Source organism: Schistocerca piceifrons, chromosome X (assembly GCF_021461385.2).
Source record: "Schistocerca piceifrons isolate TAMUIC-IGC-003096 chromosome X, iqSchPice1.1, whole genome shotgun sequence".
Taxonomy (NCBI): Eukaryota; Metazoa; Arthropoda; class Insecta; order Orthoptera; family Acrididae; genus Schistocerca; species Schistocerca piceifrons.
The window spans coordinates 873,034,491-873,062,124 of NC_060149.1; the positions used below are offsets into that span (position 1 = coordinate 873,034,491).

Here is a 27,634-nt window from a genome sequence, read left to right on the forward strand (position 1 = left end):
GTCTATGGAATGTGCAGTGAGTGCATAGAAACTAAGGTTATTTACACTCGTCCACGTATCAGATGAAGAAGAGACTGCCTTTGCGGTGATCAAATCATTTTTAATTTTTTCAAACAACTCATGATGTAGAGTTTGCCAACGTTTTACGACTTGGTTAATTACAATTTGGGCAAAACATATATTAAATGCTGTTTCTTCAACAATAGTATTTTCTGCAAATCACTTTTAAAAGCTGTACATCTAATGCCATACTTTTATTTAATGTGAGCGGATTTATAATATTACAAAAATTACTTATTGGTTGTTGTAAATGAAGAGCAGTTGGGGTGAAGGCATCACGAAAGGAAATAAGTCAGGACTTGGTCCAGAAACTGACGACACTGGTGGATTGGAGACAGCTTGAGACTCAGTTTGCCTTTCTGAGAGGATAACTTCACCTAAAGCAGAAACAGAGGTCCGTGAGGACGGTTCAAGAGAAGTTATTTCTCGAATTTCTGCATCGATTGATGGCGTGATGGGCTTCCTGACCCACATCGTTCCAGAGGTACCGTAGGATGCTTCGAATTTAAATGTCTCTTCAGGTTTGATGATGAGCCAGGAGCCATGGAAATTATCTGCTGACAGTAGCGGCATTTTCCTTTTTCTTACATTTTGGTAAAATGATACCAAACATCACTCGTAATTCTTCTAGGCGAAGGCAACGTGGATGACATATTGTTGCACAGTACTGAAAAGTAAAGTGGTAAAATTAAAATATTTTCTATTAACACAACCATTTCATATTATAAAAGCTTAAAGCGACATCAAATATACATGCAGCACATTGTATAATCAGAAGTTACAGAGTAGGAAATAGAACATTGTGATCCAGGAAACCTAAACCCACAATCGTGAAGTTTGTATCATATTCGAAAAGGTCTGAAACAGTCATAGTGATTAAGAAACTCGCGAAGACAAGCCTGATAATATGCGAGGATTTCTCTGCTGAAAGATAAAAATTTTGAATAATGTGAATTTGGGCCTCATAGCGCGTGAACAAGAGATGGCAGGATAATAGTGCAGATAAAGGCTGGAGAAAAGCAATGCAAATAAACTCTAAAGCCTTTAGGAGCTACGAACTTGTCTACTCACGCAGCCACTAGTTCTATTTGTGTGCCTGTACTGTTACTGTAGAACACAGTTGGCCATCACTTTCAACTTATTTCGATGAATACCGACATCCATGTATTTCTTCTAACGAACGTTGACCTGGCTTAAGCCAAGCATGCTCTCCAGTTCCCTAAATATAGACTTCATTGTCCTGAGACACCAGAAAAGTAACAGACGAGTAGGTGGAGTAGTGGCATACAAACGCTTTGACTTATTAACGACCACGCTACTAACATTCAATCGTAATGAAGACAACCAAGTCAAATATATGTTCGTAAAAATCAAATCCAATAAGAAAACTTGCATAACGTGCGTCCTCTACAGACCTCCGAAAGTAGTAGGATTAGCCTGTTTCAGAACTGACCTTTCAAAATTCGAGTTGACTTAGAAGCATACAAACAATGCTAGGAACACTAACATAAATACTCTGCCTCTTCACTCTGAAATTCAAGTGTGTAATTTCTTATTCAAATGTAACAGTATTTCAGCTTGCACCTATCCATAATGCAGCCTATAGTCAGACCCCCATACATATATTTGCCACGAGATCCATAAGCAAAGAAATTCGTAACTGGAATATCAGCTCACATTATCATATTCATGACTTACTCTTTAAAATATGCAAGGAATTAACTGTGACAACATACAAAGATTTTAAGTGTACCACTGTACCTGAACTTGCAGCGGAGGCACAAGAGATAATTTGGAACACGACTTCCATAGCATTCCTGGATGTGAATGAACAGCTCCATGGATTTACTACCAAACTAATAGTATGCTCCCCCAAAGACCGTAAACCTGAAGGGAAAACATGCACCTTGACTAGTGGAAGAGCTAAAATGGTTCATGAATCTCGGAGACACTGCACGTAGGACTTACAAACGACCTCCTGCCCTTGAAAATAGAATTGATTACAAACAAAAAGCAAAAAGAGTCAATCAATCGGAGAGAAACGATAAGTAAGACATGCCAATACATTAATCTAAAACATAACGACCAGATGCTCTATGGAAAAGCTTGTGTGATCTACGAAGAGTAGGCAAAGTAGAAGCTGCAGATGATCCTATTGTCCCAACCAAGGAACTAAACTAGTACTTGCCTTTAGCAAACAAAACATAGACTTACTAATTATTTCACTGACGTAAGTGATTGTAGTCACGAAAAATTCTTTCTTTAGCTGACAATGCCGTGGAAAAATTCTCTAGTTCAGCATTTACTGTACAGGGCGACGGCGCAGTCCGAATGATCAGACTTATTGTTGACCTACTACTGCTCATAATAATTACTGCTCTGTAGACTTTGAAGCTCTTGCCTGGACAACACAGCAGAAACAATCCTTCCGATCAGAATACAAGCACTAGAAATCCGATTGCGTAAAAGAGTAGCTGGGTACATTCTGTCTGACGGGAGAGTGAATGTAGACTTCAGAAAACAACTGAGAGTGAGAAATGTCAATGAGCAGATTAAAGAATACAGAAATAACTGGAAGGATTATATCACGAGAATGGAAGGTGACAGATTACCAAAACTGGTGATAATTATTACGAAACGGGCAGAAGACATTTAGGAAGAGCGAGGAAAGTCAACAATTTCAACCAAGAGGGCTAAGAGGCAAATGCCTAATACATGTTGAGAGAGGAAGAAGAGAAATTATGTTCAAACTATTATTATTTTTTAAGTAACTGTGATTGTAATAATTTTTATAATTACATATAAACTGGTCTTATGTAAGAGGACACCCTAAGGCGTTAATTTGTTCAAGTTAAATGAATAAATAAAAAATTAAACGTAATACATAGGCTGCCCGAGGATGAATGGCCAGTATTCATGGATATGACACTAACGATCATTTGAAGCAGAAAACTTCAAGTGTACATATGCATTATTGTGAATAGTTTCCGGGACAGAACATATTTAATGTACATTGTTACTCATTTTCTTTACTGTTCAGTACACTGTCACTGTTTACAACGTACCATAGTAGCGTAGACAAAGTCGAAACGAATAATCTGATACAGGACACGTGGTCTGTCAAGTCGGGAAACTACCGCAAACTGGCTTACTTACACCTCAACACATGTACGTTGCGCAAGATTTCCCCCATTCTCTCGCTCTCTTCACACAACCTGGAAGTCCTCGAGAAAAAATTAACTGGAGCTTTTTAAAGGAATGTAGTTTAATTTTGTATTGCAACAACTTTTCGCTAGAGGTCGCCGATTTCGTGTTATTCAAGAAATACATACAAAAGTAACTTTACATATGTTCCATCTCAGAAACCATTTGGAATAAGGCATATGTCTGTATTTAGTTTTTTGATTCAAATGTTCTTTCCTGTCATATCTCCGAATATTGACCGAGACACCCTTTATACATGGACTATCATGTATGTTAAAATAATTGTGTGTTACACAAACCGTTATGTGTAGTATCCTATCCACCCATTGTATTAAAACCTTTATAAAGGATACCAACACAGAGACAACAGTAACTATAAATGCAACAGACATAGAACAAGACATAATAGTACACCTCACAACAACACTCACACAACAATAAATCAGAAGAGCAACAAAACAAGAAGATGACGATTAGAACAAATCAAATAAGGATACAAAGAATAAAGACGTGAACTTGGTGTTGTGGTTGGCAGGAGAGCCAACATCGTGTTACTAGAGGAAGCCGAAAGGCACGCGTTTTAGCTCACGCAGGCTGGCATGAGGTCTGGAACAGGACAAGGAAATTAGAATTTAGAAAAAACGGACGTAGCTGGTGGAATACTTGACTTTAATCCATTAATGGTGAACGTCGCTCTTGACGGTACATTATTCACAGTATCAATAGTAACTGGTAATGGCGCCTTGCTAGGTCGTAGCAAATGACGTAGCTGAAGGCTACGCTAACTATCGTCTCGGCAAATGAGAGCGTATTTTGTCTGTGAACCATCGCTAACAAAGTCGGTTGTACAACTGGGGCGAATGCTAGGAAGTCTCTCTGGGCCTGCCGTGTGGCGGCGCTCGGTCTGCAATCACTGATAGTGGCGATACGCGGGTGCGACGTATACTAACGGGCCGCGGCCGATTTAAAGGTTGCCACCTAGCAAGTGTGGTGTCTGGCAGTGACACCACACTCGGATGGAGAGGTGTTCAGTCAAGAAAGCGAGTTGCAAGCTGTATCGCTGTGCCAAAAGAGCAGCGAACGTAGTGACGCCTCAAGTCGCCGTGTGTTCTGCTCCGTGCGATCTTGTCGGTGAGAGTGTATGTGTGTGAGGGGGGGGGGGGGGGGCAGTGAGCTATCTTCCAGTCAGATCAGTAAGAATGGTGGGGGAGCAATGAGCTAGTTTGCTACCTTGCAGTCCGACCCCTGAGAATGGTGGGGAGCAGTGAGCTAGAGAGACAGCATACAGTCCGATCGGTGAGAATACTGGGGAACGCTGAGCTCTTGGGAGGGGAGTGATGCCTGGATCGCATTGCGATACGCTCCGACGCAGCTTTTATGCTCACACATTCCAAGTACGATGCTAAGCCAAAGGATAAGGAGTAGCAAATCACTCTCAAAGTATGTAAACGTTTATCGAGCTTCTGAAATTTGAGACATTCTTTTGAAATCAAAACTGGAAACATGATGCTGGAAGTGTTTTCTGCCTGAATGTGTCGTACTGAAGCGACGTTGGTAGTGTGTGCCTCGAAAGCCGTTCGGCCATCGTAGCGTATTGTGAAGTAAAGGGATACAGATTCAATTCCTGGTTGGGGGTCGAAAATTTTTCTTTCCACTCCAAGACTGGGTGTTGTGTTATACTTACTTTCCTATCGTCATAACTAGTATTACTATTAAGATGGGTGAATGAATACTGCCCGACAGCCAATAAATTGAAAAAAAAAAAGAAATGGAGCTTTCTTTATTTTCTCTTTTCATGGATGAGAAAAAGTTCGTGTACTAATAAAGTTTGCAAATCCACATGTGCACATGGTCTATAACACAGTTTTTATATCTTGGGAAACGTCTTCTTAAGGATGTGGGAAGGGGTGCCACTGCAGCAGCCTAGCGCAGAATTTTCATCCTGCTCATTACAGCCACCGGAGACGCATTTTGAAATCAGATGAGCTACCATTCTTTTTTTCCGAATCAGCCATCATCCAATTTTTATAAAGATCGGGCTCTTTGTATCAATTCAAGAGTGGACAGCCCATCTCTAGCCCTTACATATAAGGGGAGTAATCAAAAGGAGCGACGTCATTGTTATTTAGTTGATGAGTCGGAACATAGTCCTCCCAAATGGACGTTTCGGTACTTTGCAACACTGTGCGATTAACAAATTTATAGAATCATTGCCTTGCACGAAAGCATGTAAGTAATGGGTATAAAAGAGTGATTTTCACAATAGCTCGGAATTTGTCGAGACGAACTTCACCATCAAAAACTAGTTGTTAACTGTTCCTCGAATTTAGTTCAAGGCAACAGACGGACATGTTTGTCTGCACGGAATTCTGCCTTGTTTTATCTAGAAGTGTTGGAACAACAGCATTCCGTACTTTCGTATCTCTTGATAATCTTTCTGTCTGAGACAGTCGGGTCCACGTATGAACAGCGTTCGCACATTAGCTGTTGCAGATAAATATTTTACATTTAAGTCACAGGTCCAAGTAATACCTTGTGAACAGCTGATATAATTTTGAGCAGAGAATTACTTCTGTGTACACCTCTTCTTTAAGAGGAGGAAGCTCGTTTGGACTAATAAGTACGTGATATCATGTGCAGCTTGCCGTCGTTGAGATCATTAGAGGATAACGAGTTGGATTTCAAAGTAACTACTATCTCTCTTGCTCTTTCGTACTGTACTTAAGTGCTACTAGCTCGTCCAAGTGATATATTGTTTTCTCGTAAAAGAAAAGCATTGCACGATTATGAATGCAATTCGAGATTCAAACTTGAAAGTTTTACACGTCTGTCAGTTGAAGTTTGACTGTAAAAAAATTTTATTCGAGAGAAAATACTAACAGCTTTCAGTCGATTTGCATCACATACGCTGATGAGCCAATACATTATGACCACCTGCTTAATAGCTTCTTTGTCCGTCTTTGGAACGAAATACATCACGTATTATACGTATCAGTGATCTGACAGTTTGGTGGTAGATTTTTGGAGGTATGTGGTATTATGTCTCCATGCTCATCGTCAAATATTACGTCCAGTCTTGTCGTCAAATATTTGGTGTCTTGGAATCCTTCGTACTCGGTTCGCTAGACAATCAAATCAAACAAGTCGTATTAATGAGTTTTATTACAAAAAAGTAAATGATAATACTTAACTTTGACAGTTACACAGAAGTGTCTCATGCAAAGGGAAACATACAAAATATTAAATCTTCTTCAGTATAAACAATTCCAAGTCTGAGCTACGTAAAGTGTCACGACCGCTACGGTCGCAGGTTCGAATCCTGCCTCGGTCATGGATGTGTGTGATGTCCTTAGGTTAGTTAGGTTTAAGTAGTTCTAAGTTCTAGGGGACTGATGACTTTAGAATTTAAGTCCCATAGTGCTCCGAGCCATTTGAACCAGCGATTTGAACGTAAAGTGTACAAGCGAAGTAACGAGCGTCGACGCTTCTATCCAAATCGCTAGTCTTGAAGCTACTATTCAACCGGGGCGTCGCCAGTCGGTCGCAGCGCTTATGTCCTCTTCACACAGGGGTCGCTGCTGTCGCTTTGTCGTCCTGGAGAGAGGTCGGTCTGTGTGCGATTGGCTGACGTCTTCTCACACCCATCTCTTCTCCATCGTTTCCGGCTGGCGTGCCGGCGCTCGACTTTACGCCAAACATGTGACATTAGATGTCTACGCACAGGTCGTGTAATTTGCGTAAATAATAGGCCGCTGATTTTCATATGCGGTGATGGCGCCCAATAGCGACCCAGGCGAGTTCCATAGGATTTACCTCACATCCACGTGAATTCACTATAATGCTCCTCAAACCGCTGTACCACGGTTCTGGCTTCGAGGCACGGACAATTATATTGCTCAAAGACGACACCGCCGTCGGGGAAGACATCAAGCATGAAACGATGCAGATCGTTGGCAGCTGTCAGAATGTCTTCGATTACTACCAAAGGTCCCATGCAAGCGCAGGAGAATGTCTCTCGTAGCATCATACAGGTTCCACCAGTCTGCATCCATGGCGCGCTGCACGCTTCGAGCCGCCGTTCACATCGCTGACGGTGTTTGTGGCGACGACCAGCTTCGAGCGATCTAGAGTAGTATAAATGTAATTCACCCGAGAACCGACACGTTTTCATTGATCGACGGTCGGATGCCGATGGTCCCGTGCCCACTGCATTCGTGATTGACGATATCGTTGGATCAACATATGAACACCTAGGGGTTGGGAGCTCCACGATCAACAATATACGATATGAGAACGAAGTCTTTCGCGACGGCACTTATATGTAAAACATTCTCGGTTTTCTTGCCGTGTCAGTTCGGGATAAAACCTCAAGCTTTCGACGATAGCCTCCATCGTCATCATCAGGAGCAACTGACTGTCTTCATTGCTGCTGTGGTGGCCTTTTATAGACCGTGGACGGCTTCTGATTGGTCAGCTTGTGATTGGTCCGCGATTACGTACTGCTGTCGCAGACTGTGTCAATGTGTGCGCTGGTGGCACCACCGCTTCCGTTGGAACGTAACCCTGCAAGGAATGTGTCTGCTGCTTCTCTGCATCGAGCGCTCGTTTCCATGCACAGTTCAGAGTCTTATTTCAACAGCTTCCTTAATAACAGAATCCCAGTATGTGGAGGGAATGGGTAGAATTTTTGTTTCATCGAACAGTATTTTATGTTTGTTTGTGAGGTTGTGCTCCGCAACTGCCGATTTGTCCACTTCTCTATTTTTAATATGGCGTTGGTGTTCTCCACAGCTGCCGGAAACGGTACGAATGGTCTGACCTATATAATTGCTTCCACATTCACAGGGGATATTGTAAATTCCGGGGACCCTGAGGCCGAAACTGTCCTTACAGGGCACATCATCTCCTTAATTTTCTTAGGAGGACAAAAAATCGGTCTTATACCCCGTCTACCCAGGACTCTTCCTATTTTGCCTGATAAGCAAGTGGAAGAAATACTTATATTGATGCAACGTAGTTAAAAGTCAGTATTGCAAAGATAAGTAAGTTGTTCCAGGTTTCAAAAAGCAAGACTCAAAGAATTAATGTCTTATTGAGATTTTATTACGATTTGGAATCAGTAATGGGAGAAAAAGGATTTAATTAGATTTCAGTTAAGAAAAGGCAAAGATATTTACTTCTTTATTCGCTTAATGGTTATATCAAGGATTTAAATGCCGGCACGGTAGCTCAGCGTGTTCGGTCGGAGGGTTAGCTGCCTTCTGTAATAAGAAAAAACTGAGGGAACGGATCAACACTGAACTTGAACAGGTGTCATGGGAGATTAATAAAAAAAAAGAAAAGTGGTTACGTGCTTGTCTATCATACACTGGGCGCGGGTTCGATTCCCGGGTGGGTTGGAGATTTTTTCCGACGATGTGTGTGTTGCGTTGTCCTCATCATCACCGACGCCCAAGTCGCCCTGAAGTAAGACTTGCAACCCCGCGGCCGACCTCTCCCGGAAGGGCCCACACAGACAACAATGAATGCCACACCATCATTTAATTTCACCGTAAGGAAGTGAAACGTTGGTCACTGTAAATATTTATTACGCGTTTGTAAGTGATTTTGTTTTATAGTAGCCGGCCGATGTGGCCGAGCGGTTCTAGACGCTACAGTCTGGAATCGCGCGGACCGCTACGGTCGCAGGTTCGAATCCTGCCTCGGGCATGGATGTGTGTGATGTGTTTAGTTTAGTTAGGTTTAAGTAGTTCTAAGTTCTAGGGGACTGATGACCTCAGATGTTAAGTCCCATAGTGCTCAGAGCCATTTGAACCATTTTGATAGTTAGCGTGAATAAAGTAAATAACCAGCGATGGCTACAGTTATTTCGGGTTATAAAGTTGTTTGCTGTCATTAAGAGGTTTTAATCATTTAAACTGTGAATAATAACGCCATAGTAGGGGTAAGTTTCGGGCTATAACGTATGCAAATTTACTAAGAGTTGTTGAACTGTTGTCAATAGCAACCCACGTTACGGCTCATTCAAAGAGCGTATTTTTGTTTCAAGTAACGTGCAGTGGGCACAAGATTTAATCAAATCCTAATCACTATAACTAGAAGTACCGATACTAAAATGTGTTCACCGTCACGACGTCAGTGCATTGCAGTACTATTGACGAGTGTAGCACTGATAGTGTGTGTACAATATAATAGGGTCGTGTAACCTGTGTATTTCTATTTTAGCCGGATGGGTAGTTTGTGCACAGTTCCTATTACACTCACGCGATTAAACATCTTGAGCAAAAATTAAATGATTTATACTAGTACTGGGACGAGGTGTGCCTAGACCTGAAGGCAGTTTACAGATTAGAGTCACGTCTCGCCACGCCACTCTACATAGATCAAAGTGGCATAACACACTGCATGTCGAGTGGCTGTCATCGTCCTGTAGGGTGCATATTAAATACAAACAAATGTACCAGAATACGGAGGATGGTTAACATAGGTATTGAACTATTTGCCGAGTAGATAAATAATACAGCTACATTTGAGGCAAATAAGAATAAATGTGAATGTCGTGTGACTAGGGCCTCCCATCGGGTAGACCATTCACCGGGTGCAAGTCTTTCGATTTGACGCCACTTTGGCGACTTGCGCGTCGATGGGGGTGAAATGACGATGGTTAGGACAACACAACACCCAATCCCTGAGCGGAGCAAATCTCCGACCCAGCCGAGAATCGAACCCGGGCCCTTAGGATTGACATTCTGTCGCGCTGACCACTCAGCTACCGGGGTCGGACATTTGATGGAAATATCATATCAATATACTCAATAGACTGCATTGTAAACCTCGATCATTCACATGCTGCATACATAATATCGTAAAAGCCATCGATCTCCGCCGGCCGAAGTGGCCGTGCGGTTAAAGGCGCTGCAGTCTGGAACCGCAAGACCGCTACGGTCGCAGGTTCGAATCCTGCCTCGGGCATGGATGTTTGTGATGTCCTTAGGTTAGTTAGGTTTAACTAGTTCTAAGTTCTAGGGGACTAATGACCTCAGCAGTTGAGTCCCATAGTGCTCAGAGCCATTTAAACCATTTTTCTAGGGGACTAATGACCTCAGCAGTTGAATCCCATAGTGCTCAGAGCCATTTGAACCATTTGAACCATCGATCTCCGTAAGCAGAGTGCTGTGGTGTTTCTTGGCTTTAGTCAGTGAATTAGCACTACATCCATGGAAACTACTGATTTCAGTCGTATGCTGACAATTTTTAGACAGGAAGGATGGAACACGTTCCTAGATGGAGAGACTTAAATAAATCGGTGCATACTTCTGAGAAGCGTAAGAACACCACTTTGGTTACAGAAGACAGAGGGAGAGACCAGCAATCACGGTAAACCTATCAAATGTAAGAACAGTCTAGATCGAACTTTATTTTTCTACGTCACCTGTTATGACGCATTTCAGAATCATCATAACTTGTCATAAAAATAACGAAGAGACGGCACAAGAGCGAGTAGGACCCGCCCCTGTTCTGTACAAGCTTATTTATGTATATAGATGGTCCATCTACGGGTTTTGATGAGTGAGTTGGCGAGTATCAAAATATGTGACATTGACTTAGAAGCTCAAATTTTTAAACTGCCAACGACTACAGACCTTAGTATTTGACGTAAATTTCTGCTCGTTACCTGTACCCATTCCTGACAAATAGGGATCTTAAGAAGTGATGCTATAAGGGTTTTTACTGATCGAGGTACAGGACCTTAAAAAGAAAATTAAAATCTAAAAATTATAAAAATTTTTAGACTTTCTTAATAGAGAGCTCATACTTATTGATAGAACAGGGTTTTTTATAAGTACGCCTGGGGTTTGAGAAAAAGACTGTGTGAAAACTACAAGACAGACAGAAAAAAAAAAATATATATATATATATATATATATATATATATATATATATATATATATGCTCTGTCCATATATACTTAGTGGACAGAGCACCTATCCAAATTTTTAAGCTCACATTACAGGTGCTCGATGTGGGCGCAGTTCATGACGCGGCAAAAGTGAATTTTTGGAAGTCTCAGACGCAAGTTTTTCGAGAAGGCACGTCGGCAGCCCGTTCAGAAAATCCGTTCACTGGGTTGCCTTTCTGCAGGCACGATGCGTCAATACAGAGAACTGATTTGTCTTCATGTTCTGATACGTCAACCCTCTAGTGCAACTACGCCTCAGTGCGTGTTACGAATTGATTGTTGAAGGGATGCTGTATCCTCTACTTAAATAAAAAGCAAAAAGCTCAAAAAGAACCAATTTCTGCTTAGAACAAAATGAAATAATTTTTTTCATAGTTTCCTTTTAACTCAATACACTTCGACCAGTGTTTCTCCAGCAAATAGAATCCAGCACTGAAAAGCGATTCTAGAAGGTTTCCAGAATACCCGAATACAACTGCAATAACCGCTTCACTGGTTTCACAACGTTTGCCACTTACAATCTTTTTAAGATATGGGATAAGTGGAAGTTGGAGGATGCCAAATATGGACGGGAAAAGCCGACCGGTTAAAAATATACCGGTATTTACTTCTGAATAGCCGGTATTTTTCGGTATTTGTTTGGTTTCAGTTATAAAAGGTTCTTTCATTTTTTACTAATAACGAGGTAAAAATCGGCTTAACAGTTTGCCGTAGCAGCAGTGCTAAAATGTTTCGTTTCCAAATAAAACTTTTTGAGAAACGAGTAATGTTTATTCGAAAAATTTACATTGCTTTTGGATTATTACAGAAATTGGAAAAGTGGTTCAAATGGCTCTGAGCACTATGGAACTTAACTTCTGAGGTCATCAGTCCCCTAGAACTTAGAACTACTAGAAACCTAACTAACCTAAGGACATCACACACATCCATGCCCGAGGCAGGATTCGAACCTGCGACCGTAGCGGTCGCGCGGTTCCAAATGGAGCGCCTAGAACCGCTCGGTCAATCCGGCCGGCTTGGAAAAGTGATCAGCACTATTTTCAAAAGAATGCCTTAGGTTAGAAACTAGCAACAAACACATGAATCGGTAGTACAGCATTGCAGAGACACTAGTGTACATGTTGCCGGGTGGCGTGGCCTGTTAAACGGTTTTTGTGTATGTGCCGTGGGCAAAATTTGCTCCCACCTTGTCCACGGCTCGTCCTCCGACATCTGTTGTGTTGTAGAATCGTACCATCCCTAGGTTGGAAGTATTTTAAGAAGTGAGGTAGCAGTGAAGTACAACGCTCCATTTGCTTTAAAAGATTAAAAGCCCGAGGAAGCACGACAAACTTACGGCATTATATAAGATGAAAAAATTCACAATGTTCCGTGGAAGAGAAGGTAAATTTGACTGATGAACCTACAATTTTATTGACGTGCTATAAACTTGGGACCCTTAATTTGTGATTGCTCCAGTGTGAAAAACTGATACCATCGAGACGTGACGATGCAGGCACGTCATCAAGTAGCGTCCTCTTGCTCTCTCTGTCGCCGCGCCCGTCTCCTTCACCTTTGCAGTCTTTGCCGGAGACAATGAGACCTATTACTGCCGCAGCCTCAGCCCCATATCGATAATTATCACCTACTTCTTCACCTTCATTAGAATTTTTCAATCTCTGTTCGAAGCCTACGTTTATTACTGGAAGTAACTGCAATAAAAAATCCAAACTCGGTTATTTCAGAAACCGGTTGTTTTGAGCGGGTTAAACATCTGTAACACCGAAAATGCAGATAAAATACCTTCTACAAGATCCCAAATTTTCGCCGTTTAATATTTGTTGATAACTTGCACTGTACTTTTGCTTCCGAAGCTGAAAGCTGTATTACAGAAACTATATTTAATACTTAATCGAAGTACTTGTGTATTTAATTTTGGTTGTATATAATTAATTGTAATGAAAATATTGTAAATTCTGGCTAATAGCCAAGGGAGCTTTATTGAAATGTATCGACAGCAACGACGAAATGGTAGTTGCTGTGCCGTTGTTTATCTTTGCGTGTGGAGAGTCTCTGTCGCGTTGCGAGCAGAGAGGAAGCAGAGCAGCTTGAGTTAGGAAAGAGTTCGGAAGTGTTTGTTGTGCAGGTACGGTAGCGCCAATGTAGGCGCGCCTGGTTCGTTAACCTGCGAGCACTGACAGCACGGTAGGAGTGGACAGGCGGGGGAAGCTGCAGTTCCAACCACTGCCTGTGCCACGATTATCCGTGCCTCTGGAGACGACTCGGGGTTCTTCTCGTCGAGCAGCACCAGCAGTAACAACAACAATAACAACAACGGCAGTTCAGCATTGTCGTCGGCTACATTCTTCGTCGTCCGCATAGCTGCAACATCATAAGACTGTTAACTGACAAACATAGTACTGTATAGTAGAGATGGGCAAACTGAAACACTTAACTGTTTCGAAACAAATGAAACAGTACAATGTAATGTTTCGATACGCTGTTTCGAAACAGTGAAACAGTTTGTGTTTTGTAATCTAATAAACCTACACATTTTATCATCTCGAATGTCTTCTTTATAAGTATGTCCATATAAACACAAATGAGGTGCGAGAGCGCTAAATCATTTCGCAGGAAGTATGAAACTATCACTTGGGCGTCTTGGCAGTTTCGTATTTCCTGCAGCAAATGCGCTACTTTCGTATTGTGTGATTTCCATACTTTTAAATTGGCTGAGGACAGCCATAGCTGAAGACAGAAGAACCACCACGAACGGAACTGGAGGTAGGAGCAAACTGCAGAAACAACGGATATGCTACTGAGATTCCCACAATCCGTTAGTATGTCTTCCAAGGTGTTTCGAACCGTTACTATAAAGTCACCATGCTTCCCAGCCCTTCCCGTTCACCATTACACTATCAGTGATATGTCAAACAGATTCCTTGCATCTATACCTAGATCAAATTTATGTATATGTCTAATAACTGTCACTCTACGCCTTTTTTATTCAAAATGTTGTAGGCCTACTTGCGTTTCTTAATACGATTACTGTACATGAAAAGAGAAGCGTATGTTATTAAAAAAAGTGTAATTTAATCGAATGATTTTCACATATTTATTATTTTGAATGTGAATAGTATGCGTTGTTTCATTGTTTGGTTAGTGTTTATAAAGCAGATGTTACGCCCGTTTCGTAATAGGACAGTCAGCTAGAAACGTAGCTTTATTTTCGGATATCTTAAGCTTCATTCTGTTGCTTGTCAAAAAGATTTCGACACTCTTGAAAGTGTTTCATGAAGTGTTATGTTGTGTTTCAGTATCTGTGCCGAGCCCGAAACTCGTACGACACAGAGCGGAATGAAACATCACTGTTTCGATACAGTTAGTCCGTTCCAAGCACAGGTGGACTGAAACAGCCTTATTTTGAAATAACGATACAGTTTCTGTGTCTGGCTCGAGATCGAATCTGGTGCGGTTATCCGAGACAGGGGCGGAATGAAACACCACTGTTTCGAAACAGTGAACCACAGCCGTTCCGATACACTGAAACAGTTCCACGTATCGATGCACTGTATCGAAGCATAGAAACTGTGGCCAAGTCTACTGTATAGGCTTTGCCCAGCAACATTTCTTTCACAAAGTATGAATAACTTGAATAATAACTTGCAATAGTTAAAACTTGTAGGGCACGTGTGTAGTCATTGTCCTCAGACAGTATTACCAAGCAGGGCCCCTTTCCTTTCCATGCAATCACCGAGTGTCGTAAGAATATGAAAACCGATTAAATATTTACTGCCAGTTTTGTGTATTTGGTTCTGATCAGTTTTAGTCTAAATTTTCTGCCTCAAGAACTGTTCATTCTTGTATTGCATGAGTGAGGTTCCTTAAAGTAGAGTAAAATTTCACTGGCAAAACTAATAACCAAAGATTTAGCACAAATTAAAAGTGCGCAAATTCATTTATTCTGTATTTAGCTTAGCGAGTGACTTCTGCTGGTTTGATATGTATTTTATTGTTGTTATTTAAAAGTAAAACCAATTGCTCATTTGCTTAAAGTAAATTCAGTTCAATCGTTCAGAAATCAAAGGTAAATTGCTTGCCTTTTTCTAAATTTTGCATTACGTTACACTGAGGTTACTGAAAGTTATTTTTTACTTAACAAAGTTCAAGTTAAGCCGGTCATTTATTAAACCAGTAATTTCATTTAAAGTTACTTTCAAAATTTATTATTTCAGAATAAGTAACTGCAAACTTAGTGCTTTCTGATTCATTTATTTTCTCGTGAACTGTTGTGCTGTAGAAAAGCGTGGCACCCTTCTGTTGCCAGTGATTATTTGCTTAAATTTATTTGCCATTGCCTTTCTCAAGATTCTGGGGATTCATTGTCCTAGCGAGTAGGCGACCGTTTAATTATCCTTTTTTTAGCTAATCAGTGATTACTTTGTGTTATCAGTGATTTTTGTAGTATTGTAGTAAATATTACGTAGTACCCTTCCCCCACCCCCCACCCACCCCACCCTGTGCGGTTCGTGAGCGATTGCACTATATTCCTCCCATTTCAAAATTATCATCTAAAATTTTGAATATATTCTTCCTTCAGAAGAGTCTTGTACACTTTCCTCCAACCAACCGGTGTTATTTTCCTTCGGTAACGATAGCCTTATTCACTGAAAAATTTCATTAGTCATATGTGATCACGGTCAGTAATATCGCAATCCCGTAGGCCGATTAGGAAGGGGGAGAAAAAAAAAAGCACCAGTGTAAGCGAAAACAGGTTGCTTCAGCGATAACCGCCATCCCTAATGCCAAATCTGGTGACATGGTAGATGTTCCATAGTTCAAATCGCAAATCACTCAATTTTACAACTGGCAAACCTCTTTGTTCAGTCTCGTAAACTGACATGCGGCTGCGAGAGCGGCGTGCTGACAACATGCCCCTCCATATCCGCATCCAGTGACGTCGGTGGACTGAGGATGACACGGCGGCCGGTCGGCACCGTTAATTTTTCATGGTCTGTTCGGGGGGAGCTGAGTTTTAAACACTTTTGTTGATAGGACCATTGTGGTATACTTTTGTTTTGTAGTCTAAGCCTTTTCTCACATTTTTCTTTCAATTAATGCACTACGAATTCCTACGTAATATATGGTAGTCATTGTTTTACATTTCACAAGGTAATCAATGAGATGGCTCTGGCCATAAGGTTTGTGGCAGATAATACTGGATTCGCAATGTTTTGATGCAGGATCACGCAGTGCCTTGATAAGTGTTCCGTTTCTGGCGGGAACTGCTACACCCACGTCGTCCTACAGTAAAAAAAATAGGGCAAAAAATCATTTGGGTTCCTTTTAGAAGAGTCCAAAAATTGTTGAGAATTTCGCCTTCTGTTTTCCTTTTGGTCATCATTTGGCAAATACGCCATTCTCCTTACAAAAATCTTTGTTGCAATTAGTTTTCATGTACAACGCACCGTAATCTTGTTCTGGTATGTCTATAGCGTCAGCTATTTCATACATCTTTATTACTAACAGTCTTACACTACTACGTATTGTAGGATTCTCGATTTTTCATCAGAGGTGGCAGTTTTCAGACGTCCTTCGTGGCGGATCAACTTCAAGGGAAGTACAGCATGTTGAGTTCGGACAGCAATTTCGTAAATGTTGAACCGAAAGGGCAGTCTCTTTGTAAACCTTTGTCCACTTTGGATGAATTTCCGTTAGCAACGAGCCGCCCAAGATTATGAATTTCATCGTGTCACGGTATTCCAGTTTATCTGTTGGGAGGAAACATACATAAAAAGGCATATAAACAAAATCATCCAACATGTCATATTCACACTTGCCCTACGTTGTTGCTCCTCCTGTACCGACGTGAGAAAAAATAAATATCAAAAATATCAACACCATCTGTTAGTCACGCAGCGTAATCTTCTTCTTGTAGCTGTACTTGATCTGCTCATGAGGCTTAAGCTGCAGAACGCTATCTTAGGAGGCGGGGCGGCGAGTCAGAGACGGAAAGAATCCATGCGTCTAGTTTACGATACTTGGTCTGCTGTTCTCACCAATCCTAGAGTTGCTTTTAGGCGCATCCCACGCTGCTTCGCTCAGATACCGACTAGTTACCGGAACTCCGCTTCATACACATACAGATTAAATACAATTAAGAGTAGAACAGTTCACAAGATTCACAGAAAACTGGAGCTCACGGCTTTCTCCTTGGATCACAAGCCGACTGTCGTAGCAGGAACAGCATTCGGGCACAAAGTTGCAATAAATAGTTTCCAAATGATGAATTAACAAAACGACCTCCACTGACTGCCTACTAAAGGCTAGGAGAAGTGGAGGAGGAGAAGAAGAAGAAGAATGTGGCTTTGTTCTTGTTCGAAGCGTACCTACACAATAACACAGAAATATAGTTCTCGTTCACATAACACAGAGCGAGGTGGCACAGGCGTTAGCACACTGGACTCGCATTCAGGATGACGACGGTTCAAATCCGCATCCGCCCAACCAGATTTAAGTTTTCCGTGATTTCCGTAAGTCGTTCCAGACAAATACCGGGATCTCTCTGTTTAGCCATCGTGGATATAGAACGGCGGCCGGTCAGACATTTGCCAAAGAAAAATCACCGAACAGCATATGTTTTCAGAAGTTGTTATTTTATTTGGACGACCAATTTCCGCATCTCATTAATGCCATTTTCAGGCCCCTATGTACTCCATGTATAGAGACTCAGATGCATCGATGCATGCATAACTGGAGCCGTAAATACCTGGATTCTGTGAATTTTTTGTAGAGTTTGTACTTCGATGACTCCACCCTGGCTGTCAAGTCTTCGAAGTACATTCTTCACAAAAAAGTCACAGAATCCAGGTATTGATGGCTCCACTTATGCACGCATTGATGTAGCTGATTTTTTATACATGAAGTGCATATGTGCCTGAAGATGGTATAAATAAGATGTCGAAAATAGCCGTCTAAATAAAATAACGGCTTTTGAAAACGTAGGGCGTTTTGGTGATTTTTCTTTGGTAAATTCCGGGATGGGTCCTTTGAAACGGCGCGACGAATTTCCTTCCCCATCCTTGGCACAGTCAGAGCTTGTGCCCCGTCTGTAATGACCTCGATGTCGACGGGACGATGAAACGTAATCTTCCTTCCTCCTTTCTCTTTCTCACAATGCCATGTACACCGCCTCGATTTTCATATCTGCCTTCCCTTTCCTACAAGTACCCTCTGCTACTTGATAAAATTCTTCCCTCACCTCAAATTACTCAGATATCTTCGCAGTCCGTATGGCTGCTGCAAACGTGAATATAATGTGTCATCATTGCCGTTATCGTCAGTGCGATCTTCATCGTATTTTATTGTATTTAATGCTATTATTTTAACCTGTTAAGTGAAAAAAAACGCTATATGTATAAGATATGTTATCAAAACTGTTATTAACCACGAACAAGATGACATTTTTCTTTAACACTTTTTTTTGTATTGCCATTACGGTTTCCAACATTTTCATCATTAGATGGTTGCATTAAGCAGCATAATTTCACCTACTGACAAAACACCACAGTTGTTGCTTCTGCGGTCTTCGGTTCGAAGGTTAATTGCGGGCAGATCCCCGCATTATTCCAAACCTCTACATCTCCGAATAGTTACCGCTACTAACACCCGTTCGAATCTGCTTACTGTACAAACCCCTTGGTCTCTCTCTACAATATTTAGCCCCCAAACTTTACTCCATCATCAAAGTGACGACTAACTGATGTTTCAGAATATATTCTCTCAGCTGATCCCTTCTTTTACTCAAGTTGTGTCATAATTTTTTTTTTCCCCTAGTTCGATCCGTATCTCCTCACTAGGTACTCGATGTACCCATATGAACTTCAGCATTCCTCAGAAGTTACCTTGTGGTCTGAACTGCTTATCGTCCGCGTTTCACTCCCGTACAAGGCTACAATCAGAGGCCTTCAGAAAAGATTTCCTAACATCAAAATTTGTACTAGATGTTAACAAATTCATCTTTTTCAGAAATGATTTTCTTGCAATAGCCATTCTGCGTTTTATAGCATCCAGAATTCGGCCACCATCAGTTATCTTGGTGACCAAATAGCAAAAGTCATCTGCTATTTTAGTGTCTCTTATGCAGATCTAACTCCTTCAGCCTCGCCCGATTTAATTCGACTACCATCCATTACCCTTGTTTTAATTTTGTTGCTGTCCATTTCATAACCTCAGTTACAGACACTATCCACTTCGTTCAAATCGTTTTGCAAGTTCTTTACCGCCGGCCGGTGTGGCCCAGCGGTTCTAGGCGCTTCAGTCTGGAACAGCGCGACCGCTACGGTCGCAGGTTCGAATCCTGCCTCGGGCATGGATGTGTGTGATGTCCTTAGGTCAGTTAGGTTTAAGTAGTTCTAAGTTCTAGGGGACCGATGACCTCAGATGTTAAGTCCCATAGTGCTCAGAGCCATTTGAACCATGGCAGGCAAAGTACATGTTCCGAGAACGGGAATGTCTTTTCCATTATAAGCCGTCAGTTGCCTGCTAGTTTTAGACAGGCGCGGGGAGGCTAATAGTTCATATGTGTGACGATTTAGCAATGTGACAGAGACACCCGTGTCCAACTGAACTTTCACACGTTTCCCACAAACAAGTAAATGAACAAAAAGTTTGTATGGCTGGCGTATTACTGAAGAAACCGCACGCTTGCCTGTTGCAGACTTGGATTTTTTTTTTTTTTTTTTTGCGCTCCGTCTTCAGGCCACAAGTAGCCCATCGGGACCATCCGACCGCCGTGTCATCCTCAGCTGAGGATGCGTATACGAGGGGCGTGTGGTCAGCACACCGCTCTCCCGGTCGTTATGATGGTTTTCTTTGACCGGAGCCGCTACTATTCGGTCGAGTAGCTCCTCAATTGTCATCACGAGGCTGAGTGCACCCAGAAAAATGGCAACAGCACATGGCGGCCCGGATGGTCACCCATCCAAGTGCCGGCCACCCACTGCGGCAAGACCGTTGCCCTGCAGACTTGGAATATACTGCATTAATGACATGGGCCTTGTGACTAGATTTTCGTGAGTGGGCCGAATTCTGCTATTCGTTCCGTTGCAAACACACTGATTGCACATCTCCTTTCCTACCACAAGCGTAACATTGAGCTTGGCGGGAGGGACAGTCTTGGCGTTTGTGTCGTTTACAACAGCCGTACGCGGTGTGGAAGGTTTTTTACCCGCCTTGGCTAGCGGACGCCGCCGGTGCGGAATGGGGCGATCACAACTGAGGGACTCAACCCGGCAAATAGCTGGCTGCGCAGATGTATGAACCGACAAGGCACCGGAATCGCACTGATCTACCATTTGCACTACCTGCTGAAATGATGGCTCTGACTGTTTCAAAAATTGTTCTCTGATTTTGACATCAGGCACATTGTACACGATCACATCACGCAACGTAACATCTGAACATAAAGCACCGCAAAGACATTTGAAATTGCATTTCCAAATTTTTTAAAAATTTTTGTAAGGCCATATGGGACCAAACTGCTGAGGTCATCGGTCCCTAAGCCTACACACTACCTAATCTAACTGAAACTAACTTACGCTATGGACAACAGACACACACCCATGCCCGTCGGAGGACTCGAAAACTCCGACGGGGGAAGCCACAGGGGCTGTGACAAGGTGCCGCAGACCGCGCGGCTACTCTGCGCGGCTTTGCAAATCTGTTACCCACTCGGGGTAAGTTTGTTCTGATCGTTTTTTGCAATGAAAAAATTGATACCGAGCTGCTACCACATTCATTTGTTGGCCATAATAATTTGTTAGGGCCTGTACCACCTGTTCGTAGCTAAGTTCACTCGGAGTGGAGTTAGGAAGGAGTTTTTGAATTAATCAAACACTGCACTTCCTACCGTTGATAATAGATAGGGAAGTTTCACAGTACAAATGTTTCAAATGGCTCTGAGCACTACGGGACTTAACATCTGTGGTCATCAGTCCCTTAGAACTTAGAACCACTTAACCTAACTAACCTAAGGACATCACACACATCCATGCCCGAGGCAGGATTCGAACCTGCGACCGTAGCAGTCGCGTGGTTCCGGACTGAGCGCCTAGAACCGCTAGACCACCGCGGCCGGCAGTTTCACAGTACCTGGCACGTTGTGGGCGATGACGTGGGCGTCAAACTGAGACGGCAACTCGAGGCATTCCTCGTCTTGTTCACTAAACTGTCGAAAAGGTGGTATAGCAGCTGTAGTAGGCGGTGCTTGTTCCGGCCGGAGCGCAGCGTTGGTCAGTACGTGTTTCTAACACCTGGTCGCCAGTTGTGGTATCTTGCCCACTCGTTACTTATAGGGTGCCTAAAGGACGTTGCGTTCTCGGAATGCTATACAACAGTTCAAACAAATAACATTATAGTTTTATTTCTAGAATGCAAATTGACAATACGTAACTCTGATTACAGCAAATGTCGCTAGTGAGAGGCGACATGAAAACAGTGAAGTTCTTGCTTGTACACAAAGTCCAAGTAAACACTCGATACGAATCACAACAATCTGATAGCGCAGCACTAATGTCAATTGCAGACTGGGCAGATCTGAACTCCCGAGGCAGGTAGGAGCGGCGCTATAATCACTTTTTCCAGGTGTCGCTCTTGGCGCGGCGCGGTCCAATTCCATTGGCTGACGTTTCCTCAACGCCTTCTCTGGTCTTCCGTTCTGCATCTTCGTTCCGGCGCTTGTAGTTACGCCAGAACACCTGATATCTTTAGAATTTCAAAGGGTGAATTCCAGTGAAAACTGTAAAAATCTTCTTCTAACTATACATAGGACAAGTATTGCCTCTTGTGTTCCTGCATGTCTCCCGAACTCTAACATCTTATTCAATGTCGACTCCTACAAGCTTTCGCATTCTTCTGTAAATAATGAGTATGAGTATTTGGAACCATGACTTATCAATCGGACGGTCTGGTAATATTCGCACCTGTCAGCATCTGTCTTCTTTGGAACTGCAATCAATACATTCTTCTGTTTCATATATCTTTCAAACCAGATGGACTTGTTTTGTTATGGCTGGTTTTCCGAATGATTTTAATAATTATGAGGGAGTGTCAGCACCTCCAGGTATTTTGTTTTCAGTTAGGTCTCTCAGTGCTCCGTCAAATTCATTTTGCAGTATCATATCTCCCATCACATATTCATTTACTTCCTCTTTCCTTGCTATAAAACAGCCTTCAAGTTCATTCTCTTGTGTAGCCCTTCTATACATTCCTTCCACCTTGCAACTTTTCCTTCTTTGCTTAGAAGGATAACTCCCCCTCGCACCCCCGTCAGATTTCATGGTGCAATGGCCCAGTGCATAGCCCGTCCAAAACTGAACAAAGATCAAGCTTGAAAAAAAGGAAGAAAATGTACTGAACTGTCAAAAAAGAAGAAAACAAGAAACAGTGAACGGTACAAGCTCAAGATATCCAATATCAAGTAACTAGCAGTAACCATGGGTTCGTGGTCGTGTGGTCAGGGTGTGGGACTTCAAAGCAAAAGGTCCGCATTCAAATCTCCCTCGAATCCTAATTTTTTATTCACTAAATTATGAACTTTCCATCTTTTCATTGACGTGTCTGTTCTCCTTCGGTAGTCTTGGGAACTGTCATGCTGTACTTTGGTTATAGAATATGTCATGTGGTAAGAACATATCACTGTTGCACAGACCTCTCACAGAAATGAAAACAACAAATAAATGAGTGTGACCTATGCTACAAAAAAGGAATTCAAGAACCAAAACTTCTAAAAACGATAGACAAGAGTCACAACATGTGGTACTCGTGTAGAACAAATAGGAGGTGCGTGTATCTGGAGGTCCCTTACTTCCACCTCGCTGTTGCAAACGGACGTTACACCACGACACAGACACTAATTTGAATACAGCGAACTGACTCGTCAACGCCAGTACGACCAGTTCATAATTTTGTGAGAAAAAAAAAATGAGCAGGAGGGAGGTTTTAACACGGGTCTCCGGCCTCGCAGTCCAATGTGCTCGATGTTGCTTATCTTAGGCGTAGACCGTTAACTGTTTCTATTTTCCTCCTTTTCTCGCAGTTCTGCTCACCTCCTTCCTGTTTTCATGCTTGATGTGTGTTCGGTTCTTGTCGGGCTGTCCACTGGGCCATCTTACCACTAAATCTGAGGGGGAGTTTCCCTTGTTAGTACTGGCTTTCCATTTGAGCTCTTGATATTCATACGGCTGCTTCTCTTTTCTTCAAAGGTCTGTTTAATTTTACAATTAGCGACATTTGTGTTCTCCTAGTTATGCAATCTTCTACATCTCCATCTACATAAATACTCCGCAATCCACTGTATGGTGGGCGGCGGAGGCATCACTTCTACCACTACTAGTCATTTCCTTTCCGTTTCTACTCGCAAATAAAGGAGGGAAAAACGACTCTTCATGTGCATCCGCACGAGCCCTAATTTCTATTATCCTCGTGGTCCTTACACAAACTATACGTTGGAGCCAGGTTCAAATGCCGGTTCTCTACATTTTCTCAATAGTGTTCCGCAAAAAGAGCGTCGTCCTACCTCCGGAGATTCCCACTTGAGTTCACGAACCATCTCCATAAAAAATGTGTGTGAAATCTTGTGGAGCTTAACTGCTTAGGTCATCAGTCCCTAAGCTTACACACTACTTAACCTAAATTGTCCTAAGGACAAACACACACACTCATGCCCGAGGGAGGACTCGAACCTCCGCCGAGACCAGCCGCACAGTCCATGACTGCAGCGCCCTAGACCGTTCGGCTAATCCCGCGCGGCATCTCCATAAGACTCGCGTGTTGATCGAACCTACCGGTAATACATCTAGAAGCCTCCCTCTCAATTGCTTCGCTGTCTTAATCCGATCTAATGGGGACCCCAAACACTCGAGCAGTACTGAAGAATTGGTCGCACTATTGTGCAACTCAAGGTCTCCTTTACAGATGAACCACACTTTCCTAAAATTCTTCTACAGCCTTGCGTTTATCCTCTAGCCATTCCTGGTTACACTTCCTGTCAATCTTATTTTTAGATGTTTCTACTACTTTTCGCCTGATCCATAACATTATATGTGTGGTGTCACCGCCAGACACCACACTTGCTAGGTGGTAGCCTTTAAATCGGCCGCTGTCCGTTAGTATACGTCGGACCCGCGTGTCGCCACTATCAGTGATTGCAGACCGAGCGCCGCCACACCGCAGGTCTAGAGAGACTTCCTAGCACTCGCCCCAGTTGTACAGCCGACTTTGCTAGCGATGGTTCACTGACAAATTACGCTCTCATTTGCCGAGACGATAGTTAGCATAGCCTTCAGCTACGTCATTTGCTACGACCTAGCAAGGCGCCATTACCAGTTACTATTGATGCTGTAAAACATGTACCGTGAAGAGCGATGTTCACCAATTGTGGATTAAAGTTAAGTATTCCAGCAGCTACGTACGTTCTTTGCTACTATAAAGTCCTTGTCCTGTTCCAGACCTCACGCCAGCCTGCGTGATCTTAAACGCGTGCCCTTCGGCCTCCCGTCCTAGTGGATTGGCTGTCTTTCCAGTCCACAAAAATATGTATATATTTTAACATTATCTGACCACAGTACAGTGATTTGGCTGCTGCCAGTCTGTCAGCCATGTGAGGGAAATGAAATGAGGACTATAGTACTGGGTTGGTGCATAAGTTCGTAGCGCTTTACCATCACAACAGAGAATGTACTCATCAATAATATATTCTCCTTCATTACTTACAACAGCCTGTGAGCGCTGCGGAAATTTTTCGATTCCGCGACTGTAGAAATCACATGGTTTTGAGGCGAAGAATTTGTTGAGGCATCTTCGGAGAGTTCCTTGAAGTTATTTGATGGAGAGGGAAAAGGCGAAAATCTAATGGCGCAAGATCTGGTGAATAAGGTGGGTGCTGAATGACTTCGCAACCCAACTCCTGTACAGGAGTTTTCCTGATCGTAAAGAGTCACTGCTGACACAAAGGTACTCCTTAAAACGAGAAAACCATTTCCTGGCGTGTTCTGTCCAATGGTATTATCTCCAACACGGCGCAAATGTTCCTGGCTGCCTCCGCTACTGTCACCACTCCATTGGACTCAAACAGAAGAATATGTCGGATATGCTTCGATTTCTCCACTTGGCACTCTATTTTCAAGCATCCACGGCTCCACTCGCTATCTGCAAATGACAAAATGACAATATGTAAACTCAAATAGCAAAAGTTAACTACAAATAAAAAATGACAACCGATAAATAAACCCATACCAATCGGAATACCAACATACAAAGTAAAAACACTACGAACTTATGCAACAAGATAATAAAAATATGAGTCTGTCGTGTTTATTGCTTTATTATGTAGTTGATCGTTGCTGAAGTTTGCGGCGGGCTGTTGGCAGGTGCGGACGGGTGGGTCTGACGGCGCGCAGAGCCATCTGTGGGCAGCGCTGGTGCAGCAGGGCGGCTACCTGCAGGGAGGCGCGGCCGCCAACGAGCCGTTCTCGCGTCACGCCTTCAGCGCCGCCGCCAGCAGCCGCCTCCGCTGCGACCGCCCCTTGCCCGACACCAGGCACCACAGGTAAACGCCTTCTCCTCAGCAGCAGTCACACCTTTCTGACTAACCCCGACAGCGGGAGCTCTGTGTTTCTCGGGTTATCGAATCCGTCATCTTGCATCGCATTCAGAAATATCAAAACTATCGAACACTTCTTCGTATTGACCATTGTGGGTTCTATCCCAACTTCTCTTCCGATGACCGACACTAACATTTCGCACTTACTATCCCATAAACTGAGAACCAGTAATAAGTCATCTTTTTAATTGACTCTTCCTTTGCTTCTTGATAGAACAACATAATTATACACTATCATTATCACCATCATCTTCACTTCAAGCATTAGGCCATTTCTTATTTTGGTTTTTACGGTGCCTATTGCGTCCTCGGTCTTTATTGACATCTTTTCCCAACTTGCTTAAACCTTCTTGCAGGGAGAGATAATCTTTCTTCATTCATTGTTTCGAGATGTTCATTCCTGCATCTTCTGTTTTCTGTATTTTGTTTAGGATGTTAAATATGTTCAAGTCTACCTTAATTTCCAGATTACGAAATCTATTGGCTCTTGTGCATCCCTGTACTGCACTTAGGAACCTCATCTCCATTGCTTGTATGCGACTTTCTTGACGTTCACTTATAAACCACGATTGACATCCGTAAACAAGCACTGGAACTGCCATTGTCTTATAAAATCGCAGTCTTGTTTCTTTCCTCGTATTGTTCCACGTATATTTCCAAACTTTGCTAACTTCTTCCCTATATCTTCGCCATACTCATATGTGATGTCAAAATCTAAATAATTAAAATATTTGACCTCTTCTATTGTGCTGTTGTTGACCATAATTTTTGTTTGTACGGGATATTTCTCTTCGAGAGCCGACTTTGTCTTCTTTTCTGGAATCGTCAACTGGTACTCTTCATAAACATTACCTAATAAATGTATTCCCCTTTCAAGGTCGTCTTCATTATCTGCCAGCAGTGTGACGTCGTCTGCATGTAAGACACAATACAAGCAAGAATTACTGTTATACAGGGTGAGTCACCTAACATTACCGCTGGATATATTTCTTAAACCAGATCAAATACTGACGAATCGATTCCGCAGACCGAACGTGAGGAGAGGGGCTAGTGTAATTGGTTAATACAAACCATAAAAAAATGCACGGAAGTATGTTTTTTAACACAAAACTACGTTTTTTTTAAATGGAACCCCGTTAGTTTTGTTAGCACATCTGAACATATAAACAAATACGTAATCAGTGCCGTTTGTTGCATTGTAAAATGTTAATTACATCCGGAGATATTGTAACCTAAAGTTGACGCTTGAGTACCACTCCTCCGCTGTTCGATCGTGTGTATCGGAGAGCACCGAATTACGTAGGCATCCAAAGGGAACGGTGATGGACCTTAGGTACAGAAGAGACTGGAACAGCACATTACGTCCACATGCTAACACCTTTTTATTGGTCTTTTTCACTGACGCACATGTACATTACCATGAGGGGTGAGGTACACGTACACACGTGGTTTCCGTTTTCAATTACGGAGTGGAATAGAGTATGTCCCGACATGTCAGGCCAATAGATGTTCAATGTGGTGGCCATCATTTGCTGCACACAATTGCAATCTCTGGCGTAATGAATGTCGTACACGCCGCAGTACATCTGGTGTAATGTCGCCGCAGGCTGCCACAATACGTTGTTTCGTATCCTCTGGGGTTGTAGGCACATCACGGTACACATTCTCCTTTAGCGTATCCCACAGAAAGAAGTCCAGAGGTGTAAGATCAGGAGAACGGGCTGATCAATTTATGCGTCCTCCACGTCCTATGAAACGCCCGTCGAACA

General features: G+C 42.6%; 1 protein-coding gene across 2 annotated transcripts in view; it reads left to right on the forward strand.

Moving 5' to 3' along the window:
- LOC124721571 (polypeptide N-acetylgalactosaminyltransferase 16-like) overlaps positions 1-27,634 on the forward strand; it is a 555,752-nt gene that overhangs the window by 336,398 nt on the left and 191,720 nt on the right. For both annotated transcript variants that reach the window (XM_047246612.1, XM_047246611.1), the window contains exon 2: positions 25,633-25,811. In XM_047246612.1, coding sequence (XP_047102568.1) covers positions 25,633-25,811 — 179 coding nt within the window. The remainder of the gene's footprint in view (positions 1-25,632; positions 25,812-27,634) is intronic.